Source organism: Apiospora marii, assembly GCF_038362585.1.
Source record: "Apiospora marii strain CBS 49790 chromosome Unknown utg000013l_segment0_segment0, whole genome shotgun sequence".
NCBI classification, from domain to species: domain Eukaryota; kingdom Fungi; phylum Ascomycota; class Sordariomycetes; order Amphisphaeriales; family Apiosporaceae; genus Apiospora; species Apiospora marii.
Genome location: NW_027117384.1, coordinates 1,830,956 through 1,852,952, shown reverse-complemented (window position 1 = coordinate 1,852,952; position 21,997 = coordinate 1,830,956). Strand labels below are relative to the sequence as shown.

At 54.3% G+C, this 21,997-nt stretch overlaps 5 protein-coding genes across 5 annotated transcripts; 3 read left to right on the top strand and 2 right to left on the bottom strand.

The window, feature by feature from the left end:
- Positions 1-54: 54 nt before the first annotated feature.
- Positions 55-1,291, bottom strand: PG985_015715 (uncharacterized protein; the record flags this gene model as incomplete). The annotated part of the gene is made up of 3 exons (XM_066835481.1): positions 55-536; positions 607-803; positions 1,119-1,291. 3 exons carry the CDS (start codon positions 1,289-1,291, stop codon positions 55-57), a joined length of 852 nt encoding a protein of 283 aa, XP_066676684.1.
- Positions 1,292-2,057: 766 nt separating this feature from the next.
- Positions 2,058-3,813, bottom strand: PG985_015714 (myo-inositol-1-phosphate synthase; the record flags this gene model as incomplete). The annotated part of the gene is made up of 3 exons (XM_066835480.1): positions 2,058-2,367; positions 2,445-3,050; positions 3,104-3,813. 3 exons carry the CDS (start codon positions 3,811-3,813, stop codon positions 2,058-2,060), a joined length of 1,626 nt encoding a protein of 541 aa, XP_066676683.1.
- Positions 3,814-6,683: 2,870 nt separating this feature from the next.
- PG985_015713 (AMP-binding enzyme) lies at positions 6,684-8,799 on the top strand (the record flags this gene model as incomplete). The annotated part of the gene is made up of 6 exons (XM_066835479.1): positions 6,684-6,947; positions 7,083-7,098; positions 7,157-7,670; positions 7,755-7,999; positions 8,078-8,658; positions 8,725-8,799. The coding sequence occupies 6 exons, from the start codon at positions 6,684-6,686 to the stop codon at positions 8,797-8,799; spliced, it is 1,695 nt and encodes a 564-aa protein (XP_066676682.1).
- A 1,311-nt stretch (positions 8,800-10,110) lies between these two features.
- Positions 10,111-14,436, top strand: PG985_015712 (uncharacterized protein; the record flags this gene model as incomplete). Its single annotated transcript, XM_066835478.1, has 4 exons — positions 10,111-10,716; positions 10,863-11,915; positions 12,000-12,903; positions 12,959-14,436. The coding sequence occupies 4 exons, from the start codon at positions 10,111-10,113 to the stop codon at positions 14,434-14,436; spliced, it is 4,041 nt and encodes a 1,346-aa protein (XP_066676681.1).
- Positions 14,437-18,115: 3,679 nt separating this feature from the next.
- On the top strand, positions 18,116-21,763 carry PG985_015711 (osmolarity two-component system protein sln1 protein; the record flags this gene model as incomplete). Its single annotated transcript, XM_066835477.1, has 3 exons — positions 18,116-19,347; positions 19,392-20,849; positions 20,911-21,763. The coding sequence occupies 3 exons, from the start codon at positions 18,116-18,118 to the stop codon at positions 21,761-21,763; spliced, it is 3,543 nt and encodes a 1,180-aa protein (XP_066676680.1).
- Between the last annotated feature and the right edge of the window lie 234 nt (positions 21,764-21,997).

Below are 21,997 nucleotides of genomic sequence, written 5' to 3'. Positions count from 1 at the left end.
GAGGTTCAATAGAAGTAATAATAACCCCAATCAAATCAAATCAAGCCCCTGAACTTAGTGGTGATAAACAGGCAGCCCGGGAGACCAGTCCAGCCGCCTACAGCAGTGCCACGTGTCATTGTTGTTGTTGTTGTCCTCGTTGTGCTTCTTCTGGCCGATGCTGGCGTACACGCTCCAGCCCTGGCCCTCGAGGACGGACAGGAAGTCGAGGACGAGGGCCCGGGCGCCCATGGAGTCGCTCCCGGACGACCGGAAGGGGTACCCCCACATCTTGAGCTCGTAGCAGTCGCCGACGTAGGCGTGCGGGCGATGCGCCTGCAGCTTCTTGGCCCGCTGCATGGCGGCGACGACGGCGTCGCGCAGGTCCGCCGGCGCGCCGATGAGGCGCAGCTTGTCGCCGCTGCTGAAGGCCACGGCCAGCCACTCGCACGGCGGCGGCGGCGGCAGGTGGTAGCGGAAGATGAGGGTGTCGAGGTCCTCGGCGTTCTTGCTGATGTCGGTGGAGAGGCTGAGGAGCCAGCCCATATTGAAGAGGTCTGTCAGAGTTTTAGTACTTGCAAAAAAGGGAGAACAATGGAGAAAAAAGGGGGCTAGGTTAGGACTCACCTCCGACGATGCGGTTCATCAGCCGCCGCGAGTGCACGGCGTCGTTGCCGGAGGCGCGCCAGGGGTTGCCGTTCATCTTGAATTCGTAGCTGCCGTGGTAGGAGGCCCGCTCGTCTTGCACGGAGGTGTGGCCGGAGCTGGCGATGATTTGGCGGATGGCGTTTTTGACGTTCTCGGGGAACTTGAGGAGACGGATTCTGCGTTGTAGCCGGTGATCAGCCAACGAAGCTACACGAAAAAGGGGCTGGATTTGCGCAATAAGTTGCTTGGACACCCCTTCGGTGAAGCCTCTTGAAACGACATCTCCTTTTTCAATTTTTTGAATTTCACATTTCCATAGGTACTTTCCTCCCAATTATGCCTCCAGCGGAAGCATGATGCTCAACATGACAGCAAGCCCTTCTGTTGCTCAGCTGTACGTAACCTCTACAGCACCTTTGGCGCCTCCAAAGAAGCGCAATATCACACCGTCATGCAGAAAACACCGTTCCCGGAGTCGCCTGCTTGCTTACCTGTCTGACTTATGCAACGAAAGCGATGCGAATCTGGTCTCAAAAGCAGGCGGTGGTGGTAAAGACTGGGGCGCTGACGAAGAAGCTCCTCCTTGGCCGTCCAAGTACCCCGGTAGCGATGACTGGAGGGTATTGGCCAGCCCCCCCTTGCTGTCCACTGACTCTTGTCCCATTTCGAAAATTCGTATGGGAAAGGGGGCGGCGAATTATGATATGTGTTTGCTATTGATTGCTACCAATACAGATCCGAGAGTACGAGCGAGCATGTCAAGAATATGATAGTGCCTAAGTAGTGCATCGCCCTTCGGTAACACCTTCCCGCGAGACGATCGAGGTAAATACAAGCGCTTATATTTGTGGCAACTGGGATGGTCTACGGACAGAGCACAGCCACACAAGGCACACTGTTCATGATAAAAAGCAAACCAGTCAGATTCAATTAATCGGCGAACGAGGGACGACTAGACTAGACACTTCGAAAGGGATGGGCGGCGCAGCACAAATTGATAGGACTCCTATACGCCTGTCCCACGTGCATCAAGCAGGAGGTGTCTAGGCTATCAAACGTCATATGGTTGCTTGTAGCCGCGCAAATAAGGGACGGTGAAATACTAGTCCTCGCTTGTGGTGGCTGCGTAAGCGTTGCGGTGGGATCATGCCAAGCTGTGAGCGAGACGCTCATACAAGTGGTTAAAACACGGTGCTTCAAGAACTCAATTGGATATCTCATCTCAGTATTGTATTGACCTATGCGAGGACTAACTAGAGACATCAAGATAACATGGTCTCAGATGTTGAATCTCGGACCAGTTTAAACCGTTGAGAAATTGTGTCTCTGGGACAAAGATCGTCCACGGAAGAATATCTCGCTCCTCATGCTCTCTCCTCGTTTCTTGAGGGCTATCCCATATACTCAACAAGTCTTCACGCTGCTAGAGCCTAGAAGAGCTTGTGCTCCAGACTCATGTCCGACTCCGGCTCCAGCCCAACGAACGCACGGAAGATGTTGGTCAAGGCCGCGCGCTGCTTGGCCAGCGCATTGACGACGGGCGTGCCCGGGGGCGTCAGGGGAGCCTTGAGCATGTAGCTCAGGATGCTCAGCACGCTGTGGAAGCCCTTGTACTCCGTCGCGGCGGCGCCGTCCTCGGCGCACGATCGCCACTCGACCCGGGTCATCAGCTCGGCGATCAAGACCAGGTCGATGATCAGGGGAGATGCCAGGAGGGAGTCCTCGCAGACGTTGAAGAGACTATAGGGTGTCGTTAGTGACTACTGCAACAAAAACAAAAATTGTATTCGATACCGAATCGAGTCGAATCAACTTACGAGATGGTCTGGTGGCCGCCCATGAAGATCTCGGCGTAGTACTCGTCCAGCGCGCGCTTGTTGTCGCCGACGGCCGGCATGTACTTGATGACGACGCAGTGGTCGGGCTTCTCGCCCTGGTCCGGGTACAGGACGTGGTTGGCCTCGACCATGTCGTCGACGACGTTGGACTTGGAGATCTCCTTGGAGCGGAACTGGCGGTGCGAGTTGAGGTTCTTGCCGTCGTTGTTGCCGAGATGGTTGTAGCTCGCGATCGAGGTCAGCTTGATGCCGGCGTTGATCATGAAGTCAACCAGGGCCGACTTCATCTTGGTCTGCCCCGACTTGAAGTCGTCGCCGCCGATGAAGGCCCCGTGCCGCTCCGCCAGCTCGACGGCGCCCGGGACGAACGTGTTCTGCGGCGAGCCGTTGATGAAGGGCACCTGCTCGAGGATGCAGGCGACCGCGAAGACGGTCGAGGGCGAGACCTCCTCGTGGCCGGCCTCGATCGCCTTGAGCAGATTGTCGGCGGTGTCATTCACGCCTTCGACGAGGTCCGCGTATCTCTCCGTGTTGGCAGTCCACTGCACAATCACCTTGTCCAGTCCGTTCTTTGCCTTGAAACCCCTGGGATCACGTTAGATTACAAGCACGGCAATTTGAGCTCCGGTCCGACTTACTTGATATCGTCGCGAATCTTGTCCACGTGTGCCATGCAGGCCTTGGATCCCTCGAGGACATTGTCTGCTCGGTCTTCCTGGTTGGCAGCGATGAAGTCGGGGTAGTAGATGCTAGGCAGTGGCACCATGTACGACATCTCCTTCTTCAGCTGGGCCTTCAGAGTCGGCTCCAGAACGGCAGCCCTGTCCATGGCGTCGGCCATGTTCATGCCCGAGATGTCCCAACCGCCCACCACGAGGTCATTGGGGTGGACAATGGGGAGAACCTGGTTCAGGGGGATGTTGACGTCCTTGTTAGTCTCGGGGTCAGTGCCCAGCTTCATGGTCGAGCCCATCACGACGGAGCCGTAGTAGTTGGCGGCACGGGGGCCCTCGCGGGTCTCCCACGTCATGTTGCGGCGATTGGCCATGATGCCGGCCGTGACGGTCGTGCCGTTGTTGCCGCCCCAGCCGACGAGCATCATGCCGACCTTGGGGACCTTGCGGCCCACCTTGAAGTCGTAGAGCTGCGCCTTGGGCGTGACTTGGTACTGGCCATTGGGCTGCTTGGTGACACTGGTGGTGCGGTAAGTGTAGCGAGAGCGGATCTCGTCGTCGGTATATACGACATTGGGGGACGTGTTCTTGAAGAGCAGGTCCGAGACCGGGTGGGACGAGACGCCGTTCACAACGCCGCCGGAGCCCGTGTTCTCTTCAGCATGCGGAGCCATCTTGACGGTTCAATTGTTGTTCTGATTTGTTCTTTCCTTAGTTGGAGAGAATTGGTTTATCTGACGAATGGGGCTGAGTCCGCTGCACCGGGGGAAGAGCAACGAGCTCCGGCGTGTTGATTGTGAGAGCTGTTAAGTAGGTTGGAAAACATAGGGTGGTTTTTCCCAGCGTAAACGCTGCTTGAAGTGAGGTGACGGTTTCTACGTCAAGTCGAGCAAGAGTGAAGAATTGGATGATAGAGGTGAGAACTGATGAGTTCGGGAAAGTCCAGGCGTAGGGACGAGTGGTCGGCTTGACTCCTTTTATGCATCGAACAAGTAGTAAGTCCTGTCGGAGTTTGCTCTAGGAGGCTCAAGCGGGACACTAGGCAGGCCGGGGCCAATGAAGGGTTGAGGGAATGTGACAAGAGACTGATTCGGTCAATCAGCGTACATCGGACTCAAGGGCTTGCCAAGAGGCAGTTCATGATAAGGGTTACGTGGTTCGACCTTGACCTTCACTTAGCGACCTCTCCCCGCCAATGGCTAGACGTTGGAATATGCACTATTGCTGTTGATCTGGTGGGGTTTCGAAGGCGTGATTGGATACTTGCTCCTTGACACAAGAGTCGTAGACGCCCTAATGGGCAAGACGAGCAATAGCGGTCTGCAACCCAAATTACCTTGCTGTGCTTCGTTCTCCATGCCAGTATTGGATCTAACTGCCTGCATTCTATCATGATGATGCCAGCCCGTGCATGGCGACAAACATCCGTCTGGTCCGTACAACCGAAAGAGTCTATCCATCAAATTGTGATCACGAAAGACCAGGTGCTTGAATACATAAAGTACCTTTCATGTTGAATATGATATCCTTTCCGACCTGCTCACCAAACCTGGAGCCCCGGACCTGACTAGACGAAGCTAATGCGGCTAAAACTTCCCCTAGGTGCGACCAGCTCGGTTATATGACTGAAGTTACCGAGACCCAGAACTTCCGAAGGAAACCAATACCCTGGTTGTTGTTGGCAGGCTGTTTTGATTGCGGGATTTGCATTTATGATACGGTGGCATGCATATGTTTGCACTATGCTCATATATCTCTGATCATGCCATTTTATTTTCAGTTGTCAGTTGATATGCAAGCTCGCTATGTCGAAGACAGGCATCCTTGAACAGGAAACCCGCCAAAAAAGACCCTGCCGATCTCTAGCTTTACCATTACTGGCCTTCAGTTTCTGGAAGCGATAGGCCGGATGGGATCAATGGGCAGTACATGTCTATCTGAGACAAACGTCCTTCTTATACAGAATCTACGGCTGGGTTGTTACATCCGGCTTTCTATTATGCATCAATACTAGCTTGGTCTTCGCAGTTGATCGGTGTCTTCATTGCCCCGCTTCGGATTCTGTTCGGGTTGACACACACGCACACGGCTTGCGCAAATCGCAGATGTTCGTCGGCTACATGCAGTGGTCTCTTTTGACGGATGTTGACCGCAACCCAATAGGATCATGCCGTTGGCCAGCTGCTGCATCTGTCACAATGCATTATGTGCATGGGATAAGTAAAATGTAACTATGTCCCCCCAAGTCTTCTTACCTGGGAGCTTGAGCTTGTCGATTACACATCCGACGCAGAAAAAGAGCCAGGCTACGGAGTCACATGGAAGTGAAGTAGGAACGGCGCACTAAGCGGTGCCATTTCCTTCTCGAATCGTCCGTACGTGTATGTGTGGATGATAATTCTCCGAGTTGTGGTCGTGTTGCACGTCCACAAAATCGATCTCGCGAAAAGGGTGAGACCTTGGGCAATGCTAAAATGTACGCCGCAAGACCTGGACTAATTATTAGCCGAGGATGTACAACCATCAATACATGCTATCCAGGCGGCGGCACCTAGGTTTGGATAATCCCAATCTCTCTACCGCGACCTTATCTCTGTGTATTGAAACACCCAAATTGTTTGTATATACAGACGAGCATTGAATGGAAAGTTGCGATCGCCAATGGCTCCAATTGGATAAAATACGGCCTACACCGAAAGTCTGGCCAGAGGCGAGGCGGGCTTGTTCAACTTCGCGAGAAGGTCATCATGGGCGTTGGTTTTAGCGAGTGCGCCTCAACCACAGCCGCGGGTCGCACTGATTGTGTCTGCACTTGGCATTGAATTACCTAGACACTAGCATTCAGCTCACACAAGCCTGCAAAGGAATAGAACAACAACACCGCTGCCTCACAATACACGACTGCCTGCCCTCCCACGTCGATGCAGCTAGATATTCCAATTGAGTAGGTACAGAGCCAAAAAGCCTGCCTCGGCTTGCTGGCTTCTCCGCATATTGGCATCCCGGGCTCGTGGGGATAAATGCGGGGGTCGCCATGGGTCAGATCAAGATGAAGTGGGTAAGGGGCCCGGTGAGGCACACTGTCATTCGCCCCCCGCCTACTAAACGGTATCTCTGATGATGATGCGAGCAACGTGGGTTCGCCATGCCTGAAGGAGGGCTTTCGTCGGTGGCTGCGGGTTCTCATCAAACCGCCCATCAAACCGTCTTAGCCGACATACCTGGATAATAATAAGTGGTCTGGAGCCCGCCCGTCCGCCAGTGCCCCATCATAGAGTTCTTACCGAAAGTGATATCCAAACGTCTTACCCCTTGCCTTCTCTCTCGCACCACAGTGGTTCGTTCACAGTCCTGCTTGCTTGATCTTCCCTTCACAACCAACATATCGGGTCTTCTTGCATTCACTTTTTCGTCCATTGTATCCCTACCTGCATCCCTATTCGTTACTTATTCTAGCCAATCATCGACAACTTGCCGTCTTACACGTTAGGGACGTATCACAGTTCTTGTCAACAAGAGTGCTTCTCGCACCAGATCTCTCACCATGACAATCCACTCCCGCTGGAACGTCGACATTCCGACGGGTTCCCTACAGAAATGGCTGTTTGAGAGTTCTAACGGTCCTCTCTCGGACAAGCCCATCTTCATCGACCCTGAACGCCCGGATACTCACCACCTGAGTTTGAGCGACTACCGGCTATGGGCGAAACGTTTGGCTCTGGGTCTGAAGAGGGCAGGCTTGAAGCCCGGTGACCGCGTTCTGCTGTTTTCTGGAAACAACCTGTTCTTCTCGGTTGTATTCATGGGGGTATGTAACAGAATTTTCTTTTCGAGGACCGGGAGTTGAGACGATGTTTTGCTTTTTTTTTCTTTGTCTCAAATGCCGCTACCTGACTTATCGTATAAAAAGTCTTGGCTGTGATAACTAACATGAGATATGCAGATTCTGATGGCCGGAGGTAATACATTTGACTTGGCGTTCATTTCCCGATTCTGAACTTACTAAACAACTTTTAGGTGTTTTCACCGGGGCCAACCCGAGCTTTGTCCCACGGGAGCTTGCCTATCAGCTACAAGACAGCGGTGCGTCATTCCTGATCGCCGCCGACGCCAGCATCTCCATCGCATTGGAGGCGGCCCAACAAGCGGGTCTCCCCAAGGAACGCTGCTTCAGCTTCGACGCCACGGCCCTGGACGCCACCCCCGGCAAGGCCCCACCGGGGGCGCGGCACTGGACCGAGCTGCTGGCCTCGGCGGCCGAGGCCGAGACGTTCGAATGGTACGAGCCCGCCGACGCCAAGACGGCGACGTGCTGCCTTAACTACAGCTCCGGCACGACGGGCGTGCCCAAGGGGGTGGAGATCACACACCGCTCCTACATCGCCAACGGCGTCGGCGTCATCCACATGTCGAACCTGCAGGAGGATTACGAGGAGGCCAACAAGAAGTCGAAGGCGTTGTGCTTCTTGCCCATGTACCATGCGTATGGCCAAACTTACTTCGCGGTCAACTACCCTAAGCTCCAAATACCGTAAGTTACACAGGGAGAGCAGAATCCCTTTCGGGCACGAGTATCCGTCCAATCAGATCTTACCGATGCTGACAAAATCAATAGTACCTACGTGATGCCAAAGTTCGATTTCGTCAAGGTGTTAGAGAACGTCCAGAAGTTCAGGATCACGTCTCTCAACTGTGTGCCCCCCATCGTGGTTGCTCTTGCCAAGCACCCTCTCGTGCGCAAGTACGACCTTAGCAGCATCGAGAGTATCGGCAGCGGCGCCGCACCGTTGTCGGGTGAGATCGCCGAGGAGGTGACCAAGCTGTGGCCACCTGGAGCCATGGAGGTTCGCCAGGGATGGGGTAAGTTCAGCCTTCAGAGATGTTTCAGTGTTTTTCATGCATAAACTATCGGGTTCTCGCTAACGTTACAAACAACAGGTATGACCGAGATCACTTGCACGGCAATGTCGTGGGACCCAAGGATTACCTCGCGGAGTCTGGCCGTGGGCGAAATGCTGCCGAACTGCAGCGCGAGGCTCATGAGGCTGGACGGATCCGGCGAGATCACCAAGGCCGGGGAGACAGGCGAGCTGTGGGTGACGGGCCCGACGCTGCTGAAGTCGTACTGGAACAAGCCGGCCGAGACGGCGGCCACGCTGCACGTCGACGCCGACGGCACGCGCTGGCTCAAGACGGGCGACATCGCGTACGTGGAGAGGTACGAGGCGGGCGGCCTCTGGCACGTGGTCGACCGGCTCAAGGAGCTGATCAAGGTCAAGGGGAACCAGGTGGCGCCGGCGGAGCTCGAGGGCGTCCTGCTCGAGAGCAAGGCCGTCTCGGACGCGGCCGTCGTCGGGGTGACTATCGGCGGCGAGGAGGTCCCGCGTGCCTACATCGTGCCCAACCCCGAGATCAAGGCCTCGGAGCGGGAGATTGCGCAGTGGATGGAGGGGCGCGTCGTGCGGTATAAGCGGCTGGCCGGCGGCGTGGTGTTTGTCGACGAGATCCCCAAGAACCCGGTACGTCTTACGCGATTAATCTACCTACCTAAGATACAGGCACTAACTCTTTTCTTCTTCCAACAGTCCGGCAAGATCCTACGCAAGCTTCTCAGAGATAGGGCCCGGGAGGAGGTTGGCGACAAGCAGGCCAAGCTCTAGTGATTTTATGATAGTAGGGATATCTTCGACTTCACATCTCCGACATTATTACATATATGTACCGTTCTGTTGTATATACAGCACTTTGGGAAGAAGCGGGTCGATTTAGCAGCCGTTGGGGTTGAAAGCAAATAAGCATTTCTTCTCCCCCTTTCCACATAATTCATGACATACATCCATTGCAGGCTGCATCAAATCGCGATCAGACAAAGTACTCAAGACCCAAGCCAAGACACGTGCATCCTGAAGTCAAAACATGACCGATGATCAGCGGTCTGCATTTTCTGGAGATGAGTCCGACGAACCTCGTTGGTCCAAGGCCACAGAGCTGCTTGCAACTTGCAACTGGAGGTGTGTGTGTGTGTGTACTGGCGGCTCAAAAAGAAGTGACGCGGCAAAGCGGGGGTTGTTTCCAAGCTTGTGGGACGACCGTTTGGTTAGCTCGGGGCCATGCTTGACATCGGCGCAAGGTACCTAAAACAACGGTCAAGTACCGAACCGATGCGCTATTGACACCAGCCCAGGGCCTGTAAAGCCCTACCAAACGAATCGGGCATTTATTCCGTCAAACCCAAGCATCGAAAGGCTGTTTTAGTCTCGCTGTTTCATTGACCTCGAATCGGCAGTCTCGACATACATGTTAGAAGTATATTCGCTGGAGACAATCCATACCTACAGTCGTAGAGGTGGACCGTGAGGGAGAGGAAGAACCCGCCAAGCCAGCCAAGCTCACGCATTCCAAGCTTGCTTGTACAACCCAGAAATCCCAGATGTCTCCATCGAAACAACATTGAACGGCAAACCGGCAAAGGCCCACAGGGATGTCATGGTTGTTTCAGAGGCAGCATGACCTCATCCTGCCTCCATGCACTGAGCTGTCACGACGTCAATTGTGCGCCTTACTGCCTTACTGCGTGCTCGTGTGCTACTGCCTACTATGGTTGCAGCAGGTGCTGTCCCTGCAGGCATGGATGAATTGGTAACAAGGTGGCACGAGTCCCAAGGCCAAGGACAGGATTTCGCTCCAAATGCTCCAGGGCTGATATCACATAAACAATTGTCTTGTCGAATGAAAATGAAACGGTAACACTTCTAGATCCAGTATCGCCACCAACGCGACTCCCGATAATTGTCAATTTCTCCTTCTGGTTCCTGTATTCATTCCCCTTACGAAGTGCTAACCTACTTGTAAATAAGCCTTTGATCAACCCACTCTTTTGCTTACCATTCCTTGACACACATCACCTACCTCCGGACTTTTACACATGTGTACTGCCATACCTGTTTCCACCTTAACTGCGCTCTCCCACCATGTCGCAACCAGACGTGTCAGACCAGTTCAATGAGGAGGATGCGGCGCAACAGCCCTACGGCCACCCCAGATCGGGCAAGAGGCAGATCCCCACCATCTCCAAGTACCGGGCCGAGAGACGGGAGCTCGAGGGCCAGATGCGGGAGACGGAGGAGGCTCAGCATGACCCCGAGGACGAGTCCAGGCCGAAGCGGGCCTACGGCTCGGTCAAGGCCATCTTCAAGGAAGAGGATGAACCCGCCAGGTCAAACCATGACCCATACCCGGTATCCAACCACCAATACCAGGGTAACCAGGCGGAGCCCGGCGACAAGACGGGCGACGACGGAGAAATGTCCGACGTCGACGCGGAGGATGAAAGAGAAAAGTCCAGTAACCAGTCAAATAGCCGCCAGCAGCAGCAGCAGCAGCAACCAAAGGGTGGTCGTGATGATGACGATGGAGGCGAAGACCAGCAGCAGGAACAGACTGCAACCGAGGCCGTCATTGGCACTCTCGACCCAAAGGAAAAACGCAAGGCCATGAAGAAAACGAAACGGCATGGAGGAGGACGTGAAGTAACTGACCCGGTTACTCACCTTCCCATTGTCATTCATGACCAGACCGTATGTATTACCCGTGCTTTCATGAGTATATCCCTATCCATCGGTTGGAGCCTGCCAGCCATCTGGTCTGGCAACGCAATCTAGCCACAACTATCCATTGTGAAAGAGACTAGCGCGCGTGCGGTGGGCTAATTTCATTGATTTAGGAGAAAGACATGCGTCATGTCCCGGAGAATGTGGCAGAGCCCGGATCTGGCCACGAGACAGCTACCGGACTACAGGGAGCATCCAAATCAGATGAACATCTTGACGAAGAAGAGGCATATCTGCGGAAGGGTTTCAATGGTATGCAGAGACTGTTCCCGCCGCCCGATTTTGAGGACTTGAAGGGCGAAATGGCCACGGTCTATCAGCAAGCAGTAAGGACGGGCCTGGGTAGTCTCGGATGCCTTGCTGCCTTTTTCTTTCTGATTCCGTCATTCTGGGGCCGGTTTAACCCCTCGATAAATGCGGCAATCGCTCTCGCAGGCTTCTTGGGAACGGCAGGTGTTGTGGTGGTGGGTATGGGCCGATGGATCAGCAAGAAGTCCAACGAGATCTTCGACGACGAGGTCTGGGATGCTTCGAAGCGGGAGGAGAACGCTCGCCTGGACTGTGAAACCGAGCTCCCCGAGTCCGTCCAGTGGCTCAACCGCCTCGTGGCTTCCATCTGGCCGATCGTGAACCCGGACCTATTCTCGTCCCTCATCGACCAGATCGAAGACATCATGCAGGCTTCGCTGCCCAAGGTCGTCAAAATGGTCTCGGTCGACGACATGGGACAAGGCAACGAGGGCATCCGCATCCTCGGAGTCCGGTGGTTGCCCAGCGGCGCCGCGAGCATGACGCTCAACTCGGACGGCGGGCTGGAAAAGCCCGACAACACCAAGACGGGGAGCTCGGACTCGACCGATGCCGAAGACGAAGAAGATGGGGGCGATGGAGAGGACACCAACCCCCAGGACGATCGAGTCAAGACGGGAGACGAGCAGGGCGGATCACCGGAGGAACGGGCGGGTATGGAGGCCGAGGAGGGCGACTTCATCAACTTGGAGCTCGCGCTGTCGTACCGGAGTCGCTCGTCGGGCAAGGGTATCAAGGCCAAGGCCAAGAACGCCCATCTCTACCTGAAGTTCTACCTACCCGGGGGTGTACCGGTTCCGGTTTGGGTCGAACTACGTGGGTTTGTAGCGATCGTGCGGCTTCGCTTGCAACTAACCGTAAGTTTCTTGTCCACCTTGTGTGAATCGCTGCATCCCAAGCATTTACCCCTATTCCCGAGTATTTCGCTTACGCTGTTTTAGCCGGATCCGCCTTTCGTCAGTCTCTGCACTTTGACTTTCCTTGGCCAGCCTAGAGCTCGAATTTCATGTGTGCCGATTTCCAAGCATAGCGTCAACATGCTGGACGTGCCTCTGATCTCGTCATTTGTCCAGTCGGCTATCGACGCCGCAATGGCCGAATACGTGGCGCCAAAGAGTCTTACCCTCAACCTCAAGGATATGCTTGTGGGAACCGATTACAAGAAGAACACAATCAGCCATGGAGTGGTATGGATCTTCATCAAGCAAGCCCGTGGTTTCAAGCAGGGAGATGGTGGCTTTGGCCCAATCGAGGGAACCAGTGACTCCTACGTCTCGATTTCTTGGGGCAAATTCGGCAAACCGGTCGCATCTACCCGCATTATCGAGAGCAGCCAGAAGCCCGATTGGCACGAGTATGCTAGTATTCTTGTATCGCCAGAGGAGCTGAATGCCGAGGAGAAGCTGCGCTTAGGCCTGTGGGACTCTGATAAGATGTCTGCTGATGATGACCTGGGACGGGTGGAACTGGATTTGAAATCTCTGATCCACGATCCAAAGACGCATAATAAGATTATGGACCGGGAAGACCGTTTCCACGGACAGGACGCCTCGGAGAAGATGGCTGGCACTATGTCCTGGTCAGTGGGCTATTTCACCAAGGCAAAGATCACAGAGAAGCAGTTGGAGCAACAGACAATCAACACCGACATCAGAACCAGAGACCAACTCAAGGAGCACGTCTCGAAGAACGCGGAGCAAAAACTTAGGGAAGCCAACAAAGCACCCGACGATGACGAGTTGATGCAGCAGAAGACGCAGGATATGGCCGAGCTTGAAGATGAGATGATCTGCTCTGCTCCGCCCAGTGACGAGCTTGTCTCTGGTATCCTCAGTATACAAATCCGTAAGTCTTCCCAAAACCTCGTTGATCTTATTTCAACTAACAACACCTGTTGCAGATAACGTCATGGGCCTCGGGATACACAATCTCCAAAAGCCGGACAAGGGCGGTGGTGAAGACCGGGAAGACGAAGCTGAGCAAGATAACGACATGCCAGACAGTTACTGCAACATTATCATGAACCACCGGAAAATTTACAGGACGCGAACGAAGCCAAAGAACTCGAAGCCGTTCTTCAACGCCGGGACAGAGAAGTTCGTTCGTGATTGGAAAAATACGGAGATTATCGTTGCTGTCCGCGACCAACGGGAGAGAGAGGCCGACCCTCTTATTGGTATCGTTTACCTCCCTCTCAAGAAGCTTCTTGCGAAGAGAAGTCAGATCATGGAGACTTACCCCTTGGTGGGTGGAGTTGGCTACGGCAGAGCGAGGATAAGCGTCGTCTGGAGGAGCGTCGGCCTGCAACTACCGCCTCACTTGCGCGGTTGGGATTACGGCACCATCGAGCTCAAAGGAATTGCGAAAGCCAAATCGGGTCTCCCGGACAACTTGAAGGGTCACCGGATCAAGTTCCACACCAACATGGGCCGCTGCAAGATGTACACGAACATGAATGGACCTGACGGTGAATGGGTTCAAAAGAACAGGGTTGACTCCCAATTCCTTCCGGTGCGCAAGCGATACTCGTCGCCGCTCGTCATGGAGTTCAGGCAGAGTAGTTTTGGGCCAGACAGGACCCCGGCGTTCGGAGTGCTCTGGCTCCAAGGGATTACGGAAGAGGAGGACGAGACCCACACGGTGAAGGTGTGGAAGGGTGGAAAGGATGCCCAGAAGCGCGCCGAGTCCTGCTGCGCGTACAACGGCATGGAGGAAGGCGAGCAGCCTCTGGGGGAGATCGAGATCTCGCTCAAGCTGTGGCGGGGCCTGTCGGGGTACCACAAGAGCTACGCGGCCAAGGCGAAGAGCGACGACATGCGGAGCGTGATGGAATGCCTCGACACGGTTTCGGACCAGGCTCTGGACGATGATAACGAGGATGGCATGGTAGTCTCCGAGTCCGATTCGGACGACTCCTCGGACGACGATGGAGGGGACGCGAAGAAGGTCGACAGCGAGACTAAGAAGAAGCTGAAGGTGCACACCAACGACGATTCGTCCGTGGACTCGTCTGACTCCGAGTCTGACGATGGCGGCGGCAGGAATAAACACGGAAAATCGAACTCCGTGCTGTCCCTATCGGGCTTGAAGAAGGCTAAGAACATTCTGAAGAACCCGGTCGACGGGACTGTCGACACGGCTACGTCGGTCATGGCTCCGGGTCACATCGATGAGGATGACAGCTCTCGTGGGTTACGGAATCAGATGCGCGACTACAAGGATCACAAGAACCAGCTTCACAGGAAGCATCGCGGCATCATGCAATGGCGAGTCGCCCGGGAGGCCGATTATCTCGGGTCCAAGCTCTCGAAGCTGAGCAACGTGTCGAGGATATTCCATCATGGCGAAAAGGAGACGGGCATTGAGACGGAGGTTTAATGAGTTGACCTGACCTATCTAGTGTATCTATTTTCCTTTCTGACGACGGCTTATGAGGACTACGACTTGTATGGTGCAAAGAGCGTTGCCGCTTATGAGCTGAAAATAATTTTGTTGTATGCTGAGCTGGGCTCGTTTCATCTGGGATCTATAGGGCCGGGCAGAGCGTATTCTCGTGTATCTATTTTACTTATGCAAAACGGGCTTAATCGTGGGGTTTGCTTACTATTATCCCAGCTTCGATCTCGATGGAAAATGTGAAGCCTAAAAAGCTGAATTCCATAGTTTTCATCGGGCCATCATCCACTGTGAGGATCAAACCCCCTCCTTTCGGGCTGTTTTCAATCCCACTCATTTTGAACGTGCGATCCGCATAGGCCATACAGAGACTCGAGAGACAGGTGTAGCCAAGCATTAAGCAAGGGCAGTGCCATCACGGAGATTTTTCTCAAACCCGCGTAGCTAGGTTTTAGTATATATATTTCCACAAGGTAGATTGTATCTTTGATCGTTTCGATTTGCCGGCGACTCCACCGACCGGCCTGGCTTGTCTTGCGGGTGTATAGCATAGAGAGGCAAAGGGAAGAGAGAAAAAAAAAAAAAGTACTCCGTGCAGTGCGAAACTCCAAAGCTATCGCCATCGCCGATTTGTGGCGAGGAGTGGGCCACCACCCGGGGGCGACACGGTTGACGGATATGCGCGAGTAGCTGATTGCGGTGTTTGGCCCCAAGACTTTTCCATACTCTCGAAGAGCCAAGAGCCCACCCCACCTCCAATGCCACCTCCACTTGCAGGCTCGTATGTAAGCCGACGGGGTGGATTGGATGGGATGGTGCGATATTAGTGGAGTGGATTTCTATTGCTCCAATTTGGTTTTTTTCTCTTCTCTACTGTATTGCTCTCTGGGCTATCTCGCGCTCTTGGACAAGAGACATGATGTGACATTTCGGATCTAGAACGTTGACTAGCTCCGACCTGATTTGTACACATATCATATACCTACCTACACAACACGTCGTTTGATTGCGCGTCTGACCATATAGCGCACACAATAACCGTCAGACCGTCTCGAGCAAAAAGCAATTCGGCTTGTATATCTCAGTGGAACATTCTGCATGGATGGCCCAATCTGAGCACGGAGATTTCGCGACGAACGGGGAAAGTCATCCGACCGACCGGACGGAAAAGAACAGAAGAGAAGCTCAGCTAAAGTGTACACAGAGAGAGATGGAATACGATACACATCTCCTCATTGGCTTGGCTCGGACGAAGGTGGTCGAATTATGTATCGGGAATCGAATTGGCGCGGGCCAGGGTAGGCCTGGCATCCTTGCCCATATTGGGTCTAGAACGGGTTCCATGGCTGCTTACCCCTGGCACTGGTTTGCTTGGATTGCTGGGCTGGCTTGCAGCAACAACCACCCATCAACCCATAATCCATGCAGCTGCTTATTGATGGAAGGGAGAGAGCCAAGGAAGAAAAATATCACTCTTGTTCTTTCTGCTACTCTCTCTCTGTCGTGTTCTCCGGAAGGGGTGCCCGCTGCATACCGAACCTACGTAATTCTACGCACTACTGTTCTATCAGCTAGCAACTAGCAAGGCAGTTGACTCCAACCTTCTAGCTTCTTGGCTTAGGCATTGCCGTAGTGTGGTCGTGAGGCACGGAGTCGATGCCGAAGAAAGAAAACGCTGACGGAAGGAGATGACGAGTAATGCCACGCTAGATTACATGTGTCACGAAGGTCCCTCCCCGGGTGCTTGGTAGCTCCAGCGCTCGGATTTCCTGGTTTTTTTGGGATGGACTGATTAGGCATGTCGTATGGGCGAGTATGGATGTATGTAGCTAAGCTGCTAAGCTACATGTGAGATGGGACGGGAAGCCGGAATCCAGTCGGTTGCTGCTGTGAGATTAGATTGTGTAGTTAAAAGCATGTCCGAACGGGTTTGCGTAGGTGGTGGCTGTTTCAGCTCACGGTATACACGTACGTACAGTATAAGGTATCTGTCTGTAGGTTTCTTACGACACACGAGAAAGCGACAGACGGCAGTTTTGTTACAGAAGAAGAAGCTCCGGTGGTTATATTTCCCCCGTGTGTCTGTTTGATTGCACGGTTCATCGCAGTGTTGCTGTTGGGAGGAGTGTCGTATCCAGTTGGCCCACTACAAAAACAATTGATGGAGCCCCAGAATAGCCGAACATTCGACATTCGACACACAGAGAGCGAGGGAACCATGTCACGAGCCGTCTCCCAGCTGCGCACGCCCGGTCCTTGCGCTGTTGCGTTCCCCTTGTCAGTTCCGCCTTATTGGAAAGTTTGAGCCAGAATTCCCCATTGCGGGAGCCTCCATTGTTCGGCTTTGCGGGATCGAAACAAGACGTGATAATACTGGTTCTTCAGATCTCTCTTTACTCCGTTGCAAACAAGTGGGTAAGGTAGATGCCCAGACGGGCTGAAGTGTGTGCATTGATTGCGAGTCCTACTCGTTTCGAGACACACAACACACGGACTGTTTGATTGATGGATGGCCGGCGGCGGCAGCTCTCGTTTCTCTCTCGAGGTTCAGCTGCCTCGCAACCTCGCTCGCTCGTCAGCCTACTTGTTGATTAGCTCCAAACACTGTCATCTCCATCTGGATATGGAGATGGGTATTGGGCGTACAGTACCCGACCCTTTTCCCACTAGCCCTCTCCTACTTACAGCAGCAATGGCAATGGGAGGGCTTAGCTGCAGGAGGAGGTGCTTGGGGCTAGACTGCATTGGCGATAACACGAAAAAAGCCCTGTAGTATTAGTAGGTGCATACAGCAAAGCAGTGTGTAATTAGCCTCCCCCGGCCTACAACGTCCCACTGGGCGTATGCTTGCTAGGTTGGTATCAAGTATCCATTCCACACCTTCGACTCGACCTTCCTCCAAGCTCGCCCTGTCGTCTGTCTGTCGCCCCTCTTCCCGCAGTCGCAGTCGCAGTCGCAGTCGCAGTCGTAGTCTCACCCAGTTTTTTGTACTGTACCACTGAAGCAAGTGTGGTGTGAGCAACCGGGCCAAGGTGTGAAGGTTGTCATCTGGTTTTTTTCTTCCCTCTCTTGTGTGTTGTCTTTTTATGCTTTGTGACCAACAACTTGCGGCTGCTGTATCATCGAATATCACAAGGGTGGTCGGAGGTTGGCTTCGGTTTGTTGCTGCTCGTACAACACCAGTCTGGTTTTATTCTATTTCATTTTTACTTTCTTTCTTTGCCGCAATCCGAGGAGCCAACGTTCCAACACACCCACACCCACACATCCACCTACACACACGTGTCTGGCTGGCGTGACAGCGGTTTCCCAGATCGCGCCAATTCTTCCCGCTGGCCCTACAGCTCTCCGTCCTTGCCGATCCCTCCTCAGCCATTCCACGCAAGCTCGCGAACGCCCGCGATTCAGCAGCAATCAGGGTCCGAGTAATGCGGTTCGCCCAATCGCCCGGGAACTGATATAACCGTATAGAGCCAAGCCTTTGCACTTTTGACGAGGGTTCCCTCCTCTCCTTCTCCAGAATCGTCCGATTACCAAGTAGAAAAAAAACGAAGAAAAGGAACAAACGCCTGGCCATCAGACGAACAGAGGAGGATGCATAGGACAACGCGACCCTCTGACTCCCTCTTATAGGTAGTCCCCTTCCTCTCCCTCGCCAACCATGAGGATCGCGATACGGGAACAACTAGCGGCCCTGGTGCTGTTAACCGTGCTCTGTGCACTCGCCATTGTCTCGATACCGACATGGATCTATGTGAACAACTTCGTCACCAGCGTCGAGAAGGACTCGCTGTCGCTGACGGCCTCCCTCAAGGCCGCCCAGGTCTCCTCGGAAATCGAGCTGATCCAGACGACGTGCAGGACGATATCCACCCGTCTGCTGATCCAGAATGCCTTGAAGAACTTTTACGACGGTAACACCTCGGACTCCAACTGGGACCTGGCTGCCAGCGATCTGCTGAGTGCCCTCACCACGGGCGACGATTCCAACACGTCCAAGGCGAACCTGCTGCAGGCCCGACTGTATTCTCGGAATGACACGGGCAAAGCAGAGTCCGGCCTCTTCAGCATAACAGCACCGGCTGTTGATCGCATCAAGCTCCCTTACAAAGCGCCCAACGGATCCGATGTCTATTTGGGCGACGAGGGGCTGGGTTACCCGCCCTCGATGTACCCGAACATCTCCTACTATCCCACCGACCAGAAAGATCCCCTCTGGCCCTCTGTCAATCTCACGGTGGCTCGGCCGTTTCCCGAGGTGCGCATCGATGCGACGTCTGTGGATGGCCTTGTACTTGGTCCACTCGTTCTCAGCATGGATTATGCGCTGATGTCCCTGACGCTCCCTATCCGCAGAAATGCAAACACCACCGTCATCCTCGGCTACATGACCATAGTCGCCGAAGCCTCCTCGTTGATCAGCATTATGAAGTCCAGGGAAGGTCTGGGCGAAACCGGCAGCGTGCTCATCATTGGTCCAGATTCCGGCTGGAATCGTTTCCAGAAGTACAACCTTCCTGCTACTGCTTCGAAGCCGGCTGCCAGTAACTTTAGCGACGTGATGGTCAGATTCGTGCTGCCACCGATTCCTCCACCGAATGTCGCCGAGAGACATCCGGACTACAACTTTGCTTCAGGCAACTTCCGGGAGTCCTTCAAAGTGGATAAATATCCGGCGGTGCTTTGGGCGCTCACCAAGTTTAACAGAGCTGTGAACAACGCCAGTGCTACCTTGTCGACAACAAACGAAGAGGGAGTACCCGTTGCCGCGGGCTACGCCCGCCCTCAGACCAACCTAGTCAATTGGACACTGGTAATCGAGAAGGATAAGTACGAGGCCTATCGGCCTGTGGATACGCTTCGCAAGATTCTCCTGGGCTGTGTTTTCGGACTGTCGGCGTCATTATCCTCTTGATCGTCCCCTGCGCGCATCTCAGCGTGCAGCCCATTCGACGGCTCAAAGCGGCAACCGAGAAATCAGTCGCACCCCCTGGCTACGGCTCCATGAGCGAATTCAGCTACGACGAGGATGACCCTGATCAGCCACCGTCGACAGGCCACTCTAACAGGTCTAAAAGGGGGTTCTTTGCGACGCTGAAAAGGAGGTTCCGACGCAGAAGACGCAATGGGCCTGAGCCGTCAGTGCACGACAGTGACCCGAGGCGGCGTGTCTTTAAGATTCCCGGCAGGGTACGCGACCGCAAGCACTGGGTCACCGACGAGCTGACCGAGCTGACGACGGTGTTCAACGACATGGGCGACGAGCTTCTCAAGCAGTACACCTCCCTCGACCAGAAAGTCGCCGAGCGGACAAGCGAGCTCGAAATCAGCAAGAAGGCCGCCGAAGCTGCTAACGAAAGCAAGACGCTCTTCATTGCTAACATTTCGCACGAGCTGAAAACCCCACTCAACGGCATCCTTGGCATGTGTGCGGTTTGCATGGAAGAGGAAGACTTGATGCGTATCAAGCAGTCTCTCAAGACGCTATACAAGTCGGGCGACCTGCTGCTGCATCTTTTGGAGGATCTTCTGAGCTTCTCCAAGAACCAGATCGGCCAACAGTTGAGCCTTGAAGAGAAGGAGTTCCGGTTGGGCGATATTCGTTCGCAGGTCTTGACCATTTTCGATAAGCAGGTTCGTGAGGGCAAGATCGTGTTTTCGGTGGATTTCTTGAGCACGGACATGGACCCTGGCCGCAGCCCTGAACGGGCCAGCACGGAGATCATCGATCCCAAGCTACCTGCCATTGGCCCGCAAGGAACTGGCCGGCTGAAGGATATGTGTCTCTGGGGTGACCAGCACCGAATTCTCCAGGTTATCATCAACTTGGTCAGCAACAGTCTGAAGTTCACACCAGCGGGTGGGAACGTTCGAGTGAGGATACGATGTGTCGGTGAGATCGAGCAGCGGATGGACGAAAGTAGGAGCTCGTCCTTCTCCAAGGGATCAGGCCGAGCAGGACGCACCCGCCACCGGATGGGGTCCGGGTCCAACCACTCGGCCAGTTCTAAGGGAGCCAAGGGGCAAGGAAACTCCCAGTCCTACAAGGGTGGCACCGCGCTCACCATCAACCCCATGGACCCCAAGGCCACCCCGCACGTGCATGTGCGCGAGCGATCGCCGACGCCGCCGCCCAGCAACGCGAAGTCGTACATGTTCGAGTTTGAGGTGGAAGACACAGGCCCCGGTATCCCGGAGCACATGCAACAGCGCGTGTTTGAGCCGTTCGTGCAGGGCGATCTGGGTCTGAGCAAAAAGTTTGGTGGAACTGGTCTCGGTCTGAGTATCTGCCAACAGCTCGCCAACTTGATGGGAGGCAACATTGATCTGCGGAGTACTGTGGGCACTGGTACTACGTTTACCATGCACATCCCCTTGAAGTACACTAAGGATAGGTAAGAACCACCCCTTTATGCCGCTATTGGTGTTTGATGATATTAATTGGTTGCTTTTCAGACCTTCCAGCACAGCTTCCAGCAGTATGAAGTCCCGGGCCCCCAGTGTGACTTCGGCCTTGGAGGCAGAAAATCAGCGCAATTCCGTTCCGGCCAAGGCGACGGCAGGAAAGACGACGGCGGCTGAAGCGAAGGCTACCGTGTTGGACCAGCAACCTCGTCTTGTCGGCCTGAGCCAGCCGTTCTTTGCAGCCCATCCTCAAGCCGGCGCCAAGAAGCCCAGTACCGAGGAACAAATAAAAGCCATCGACCGCGCCATGGCCAACAAGCCGGGGCAGAAATTGCGGGTTTTGGTTGCCGACGACAACTCGACAAACATCGAAGTCGTTAGCAGAATGCTGAAGCTCGAAGATATCTACGACGTCACCATTGCGAAAGATGGGCAAGAAGCTTACGATCTGGTCAAGGCGAATATGGACAAGAACCTCAACTTCGATGTCATCTTCATGGATATCCAAATGCCCAACCTCGACGGCCTGCAAAGCACGCGCTTGATCCGGAAGATGGGCTACTCGGCCCCGATTGTGGCCCTCACGGCCTTCTCTGAAGAGAGCAACGTCAAGGAATGCATGGAGTCCGGCATGGACGAGTTCCTTGCCAAGCCTATTCGCCGGCCGGCTCTGAAGCAGGTGCTGAAGCGGTTTGCTACCATTCCCGAGGAACCAGAGACGGCGTCGGTGAAAAGCAAGCCGAGCCCGACCCTCGAGAGGGCGCCGGCACCAGCACCGGCACCCACCTCCACCACAGTGCCGGAGGTCAAGGATAAGCCGGAAGTCAATGAGAAAGAGCACGTGTCGATGAACGGATCTCCACCCCATTTGCCAGCCAACGGCATCACGACGAACGGGTTATGACAGACAGACCTGTAGCCTGAGCGATAGGTCCGAATCTAACATGACGGATATGCCCGTTGCTTGAACACCAAACCCTCCATCCATCCATCCATCCACCCTTCCAGTCTTTCATCTCTCTATACCATCAACATTTTACTCCAGCCAGCGATGCGCTATACCCGTTCTCTTGTATTTTAGAAGCATGCTTTTTTCCCTTTCCCTCGTGGGGTTCTCGGCGATTTGAGCGAGGTCGGT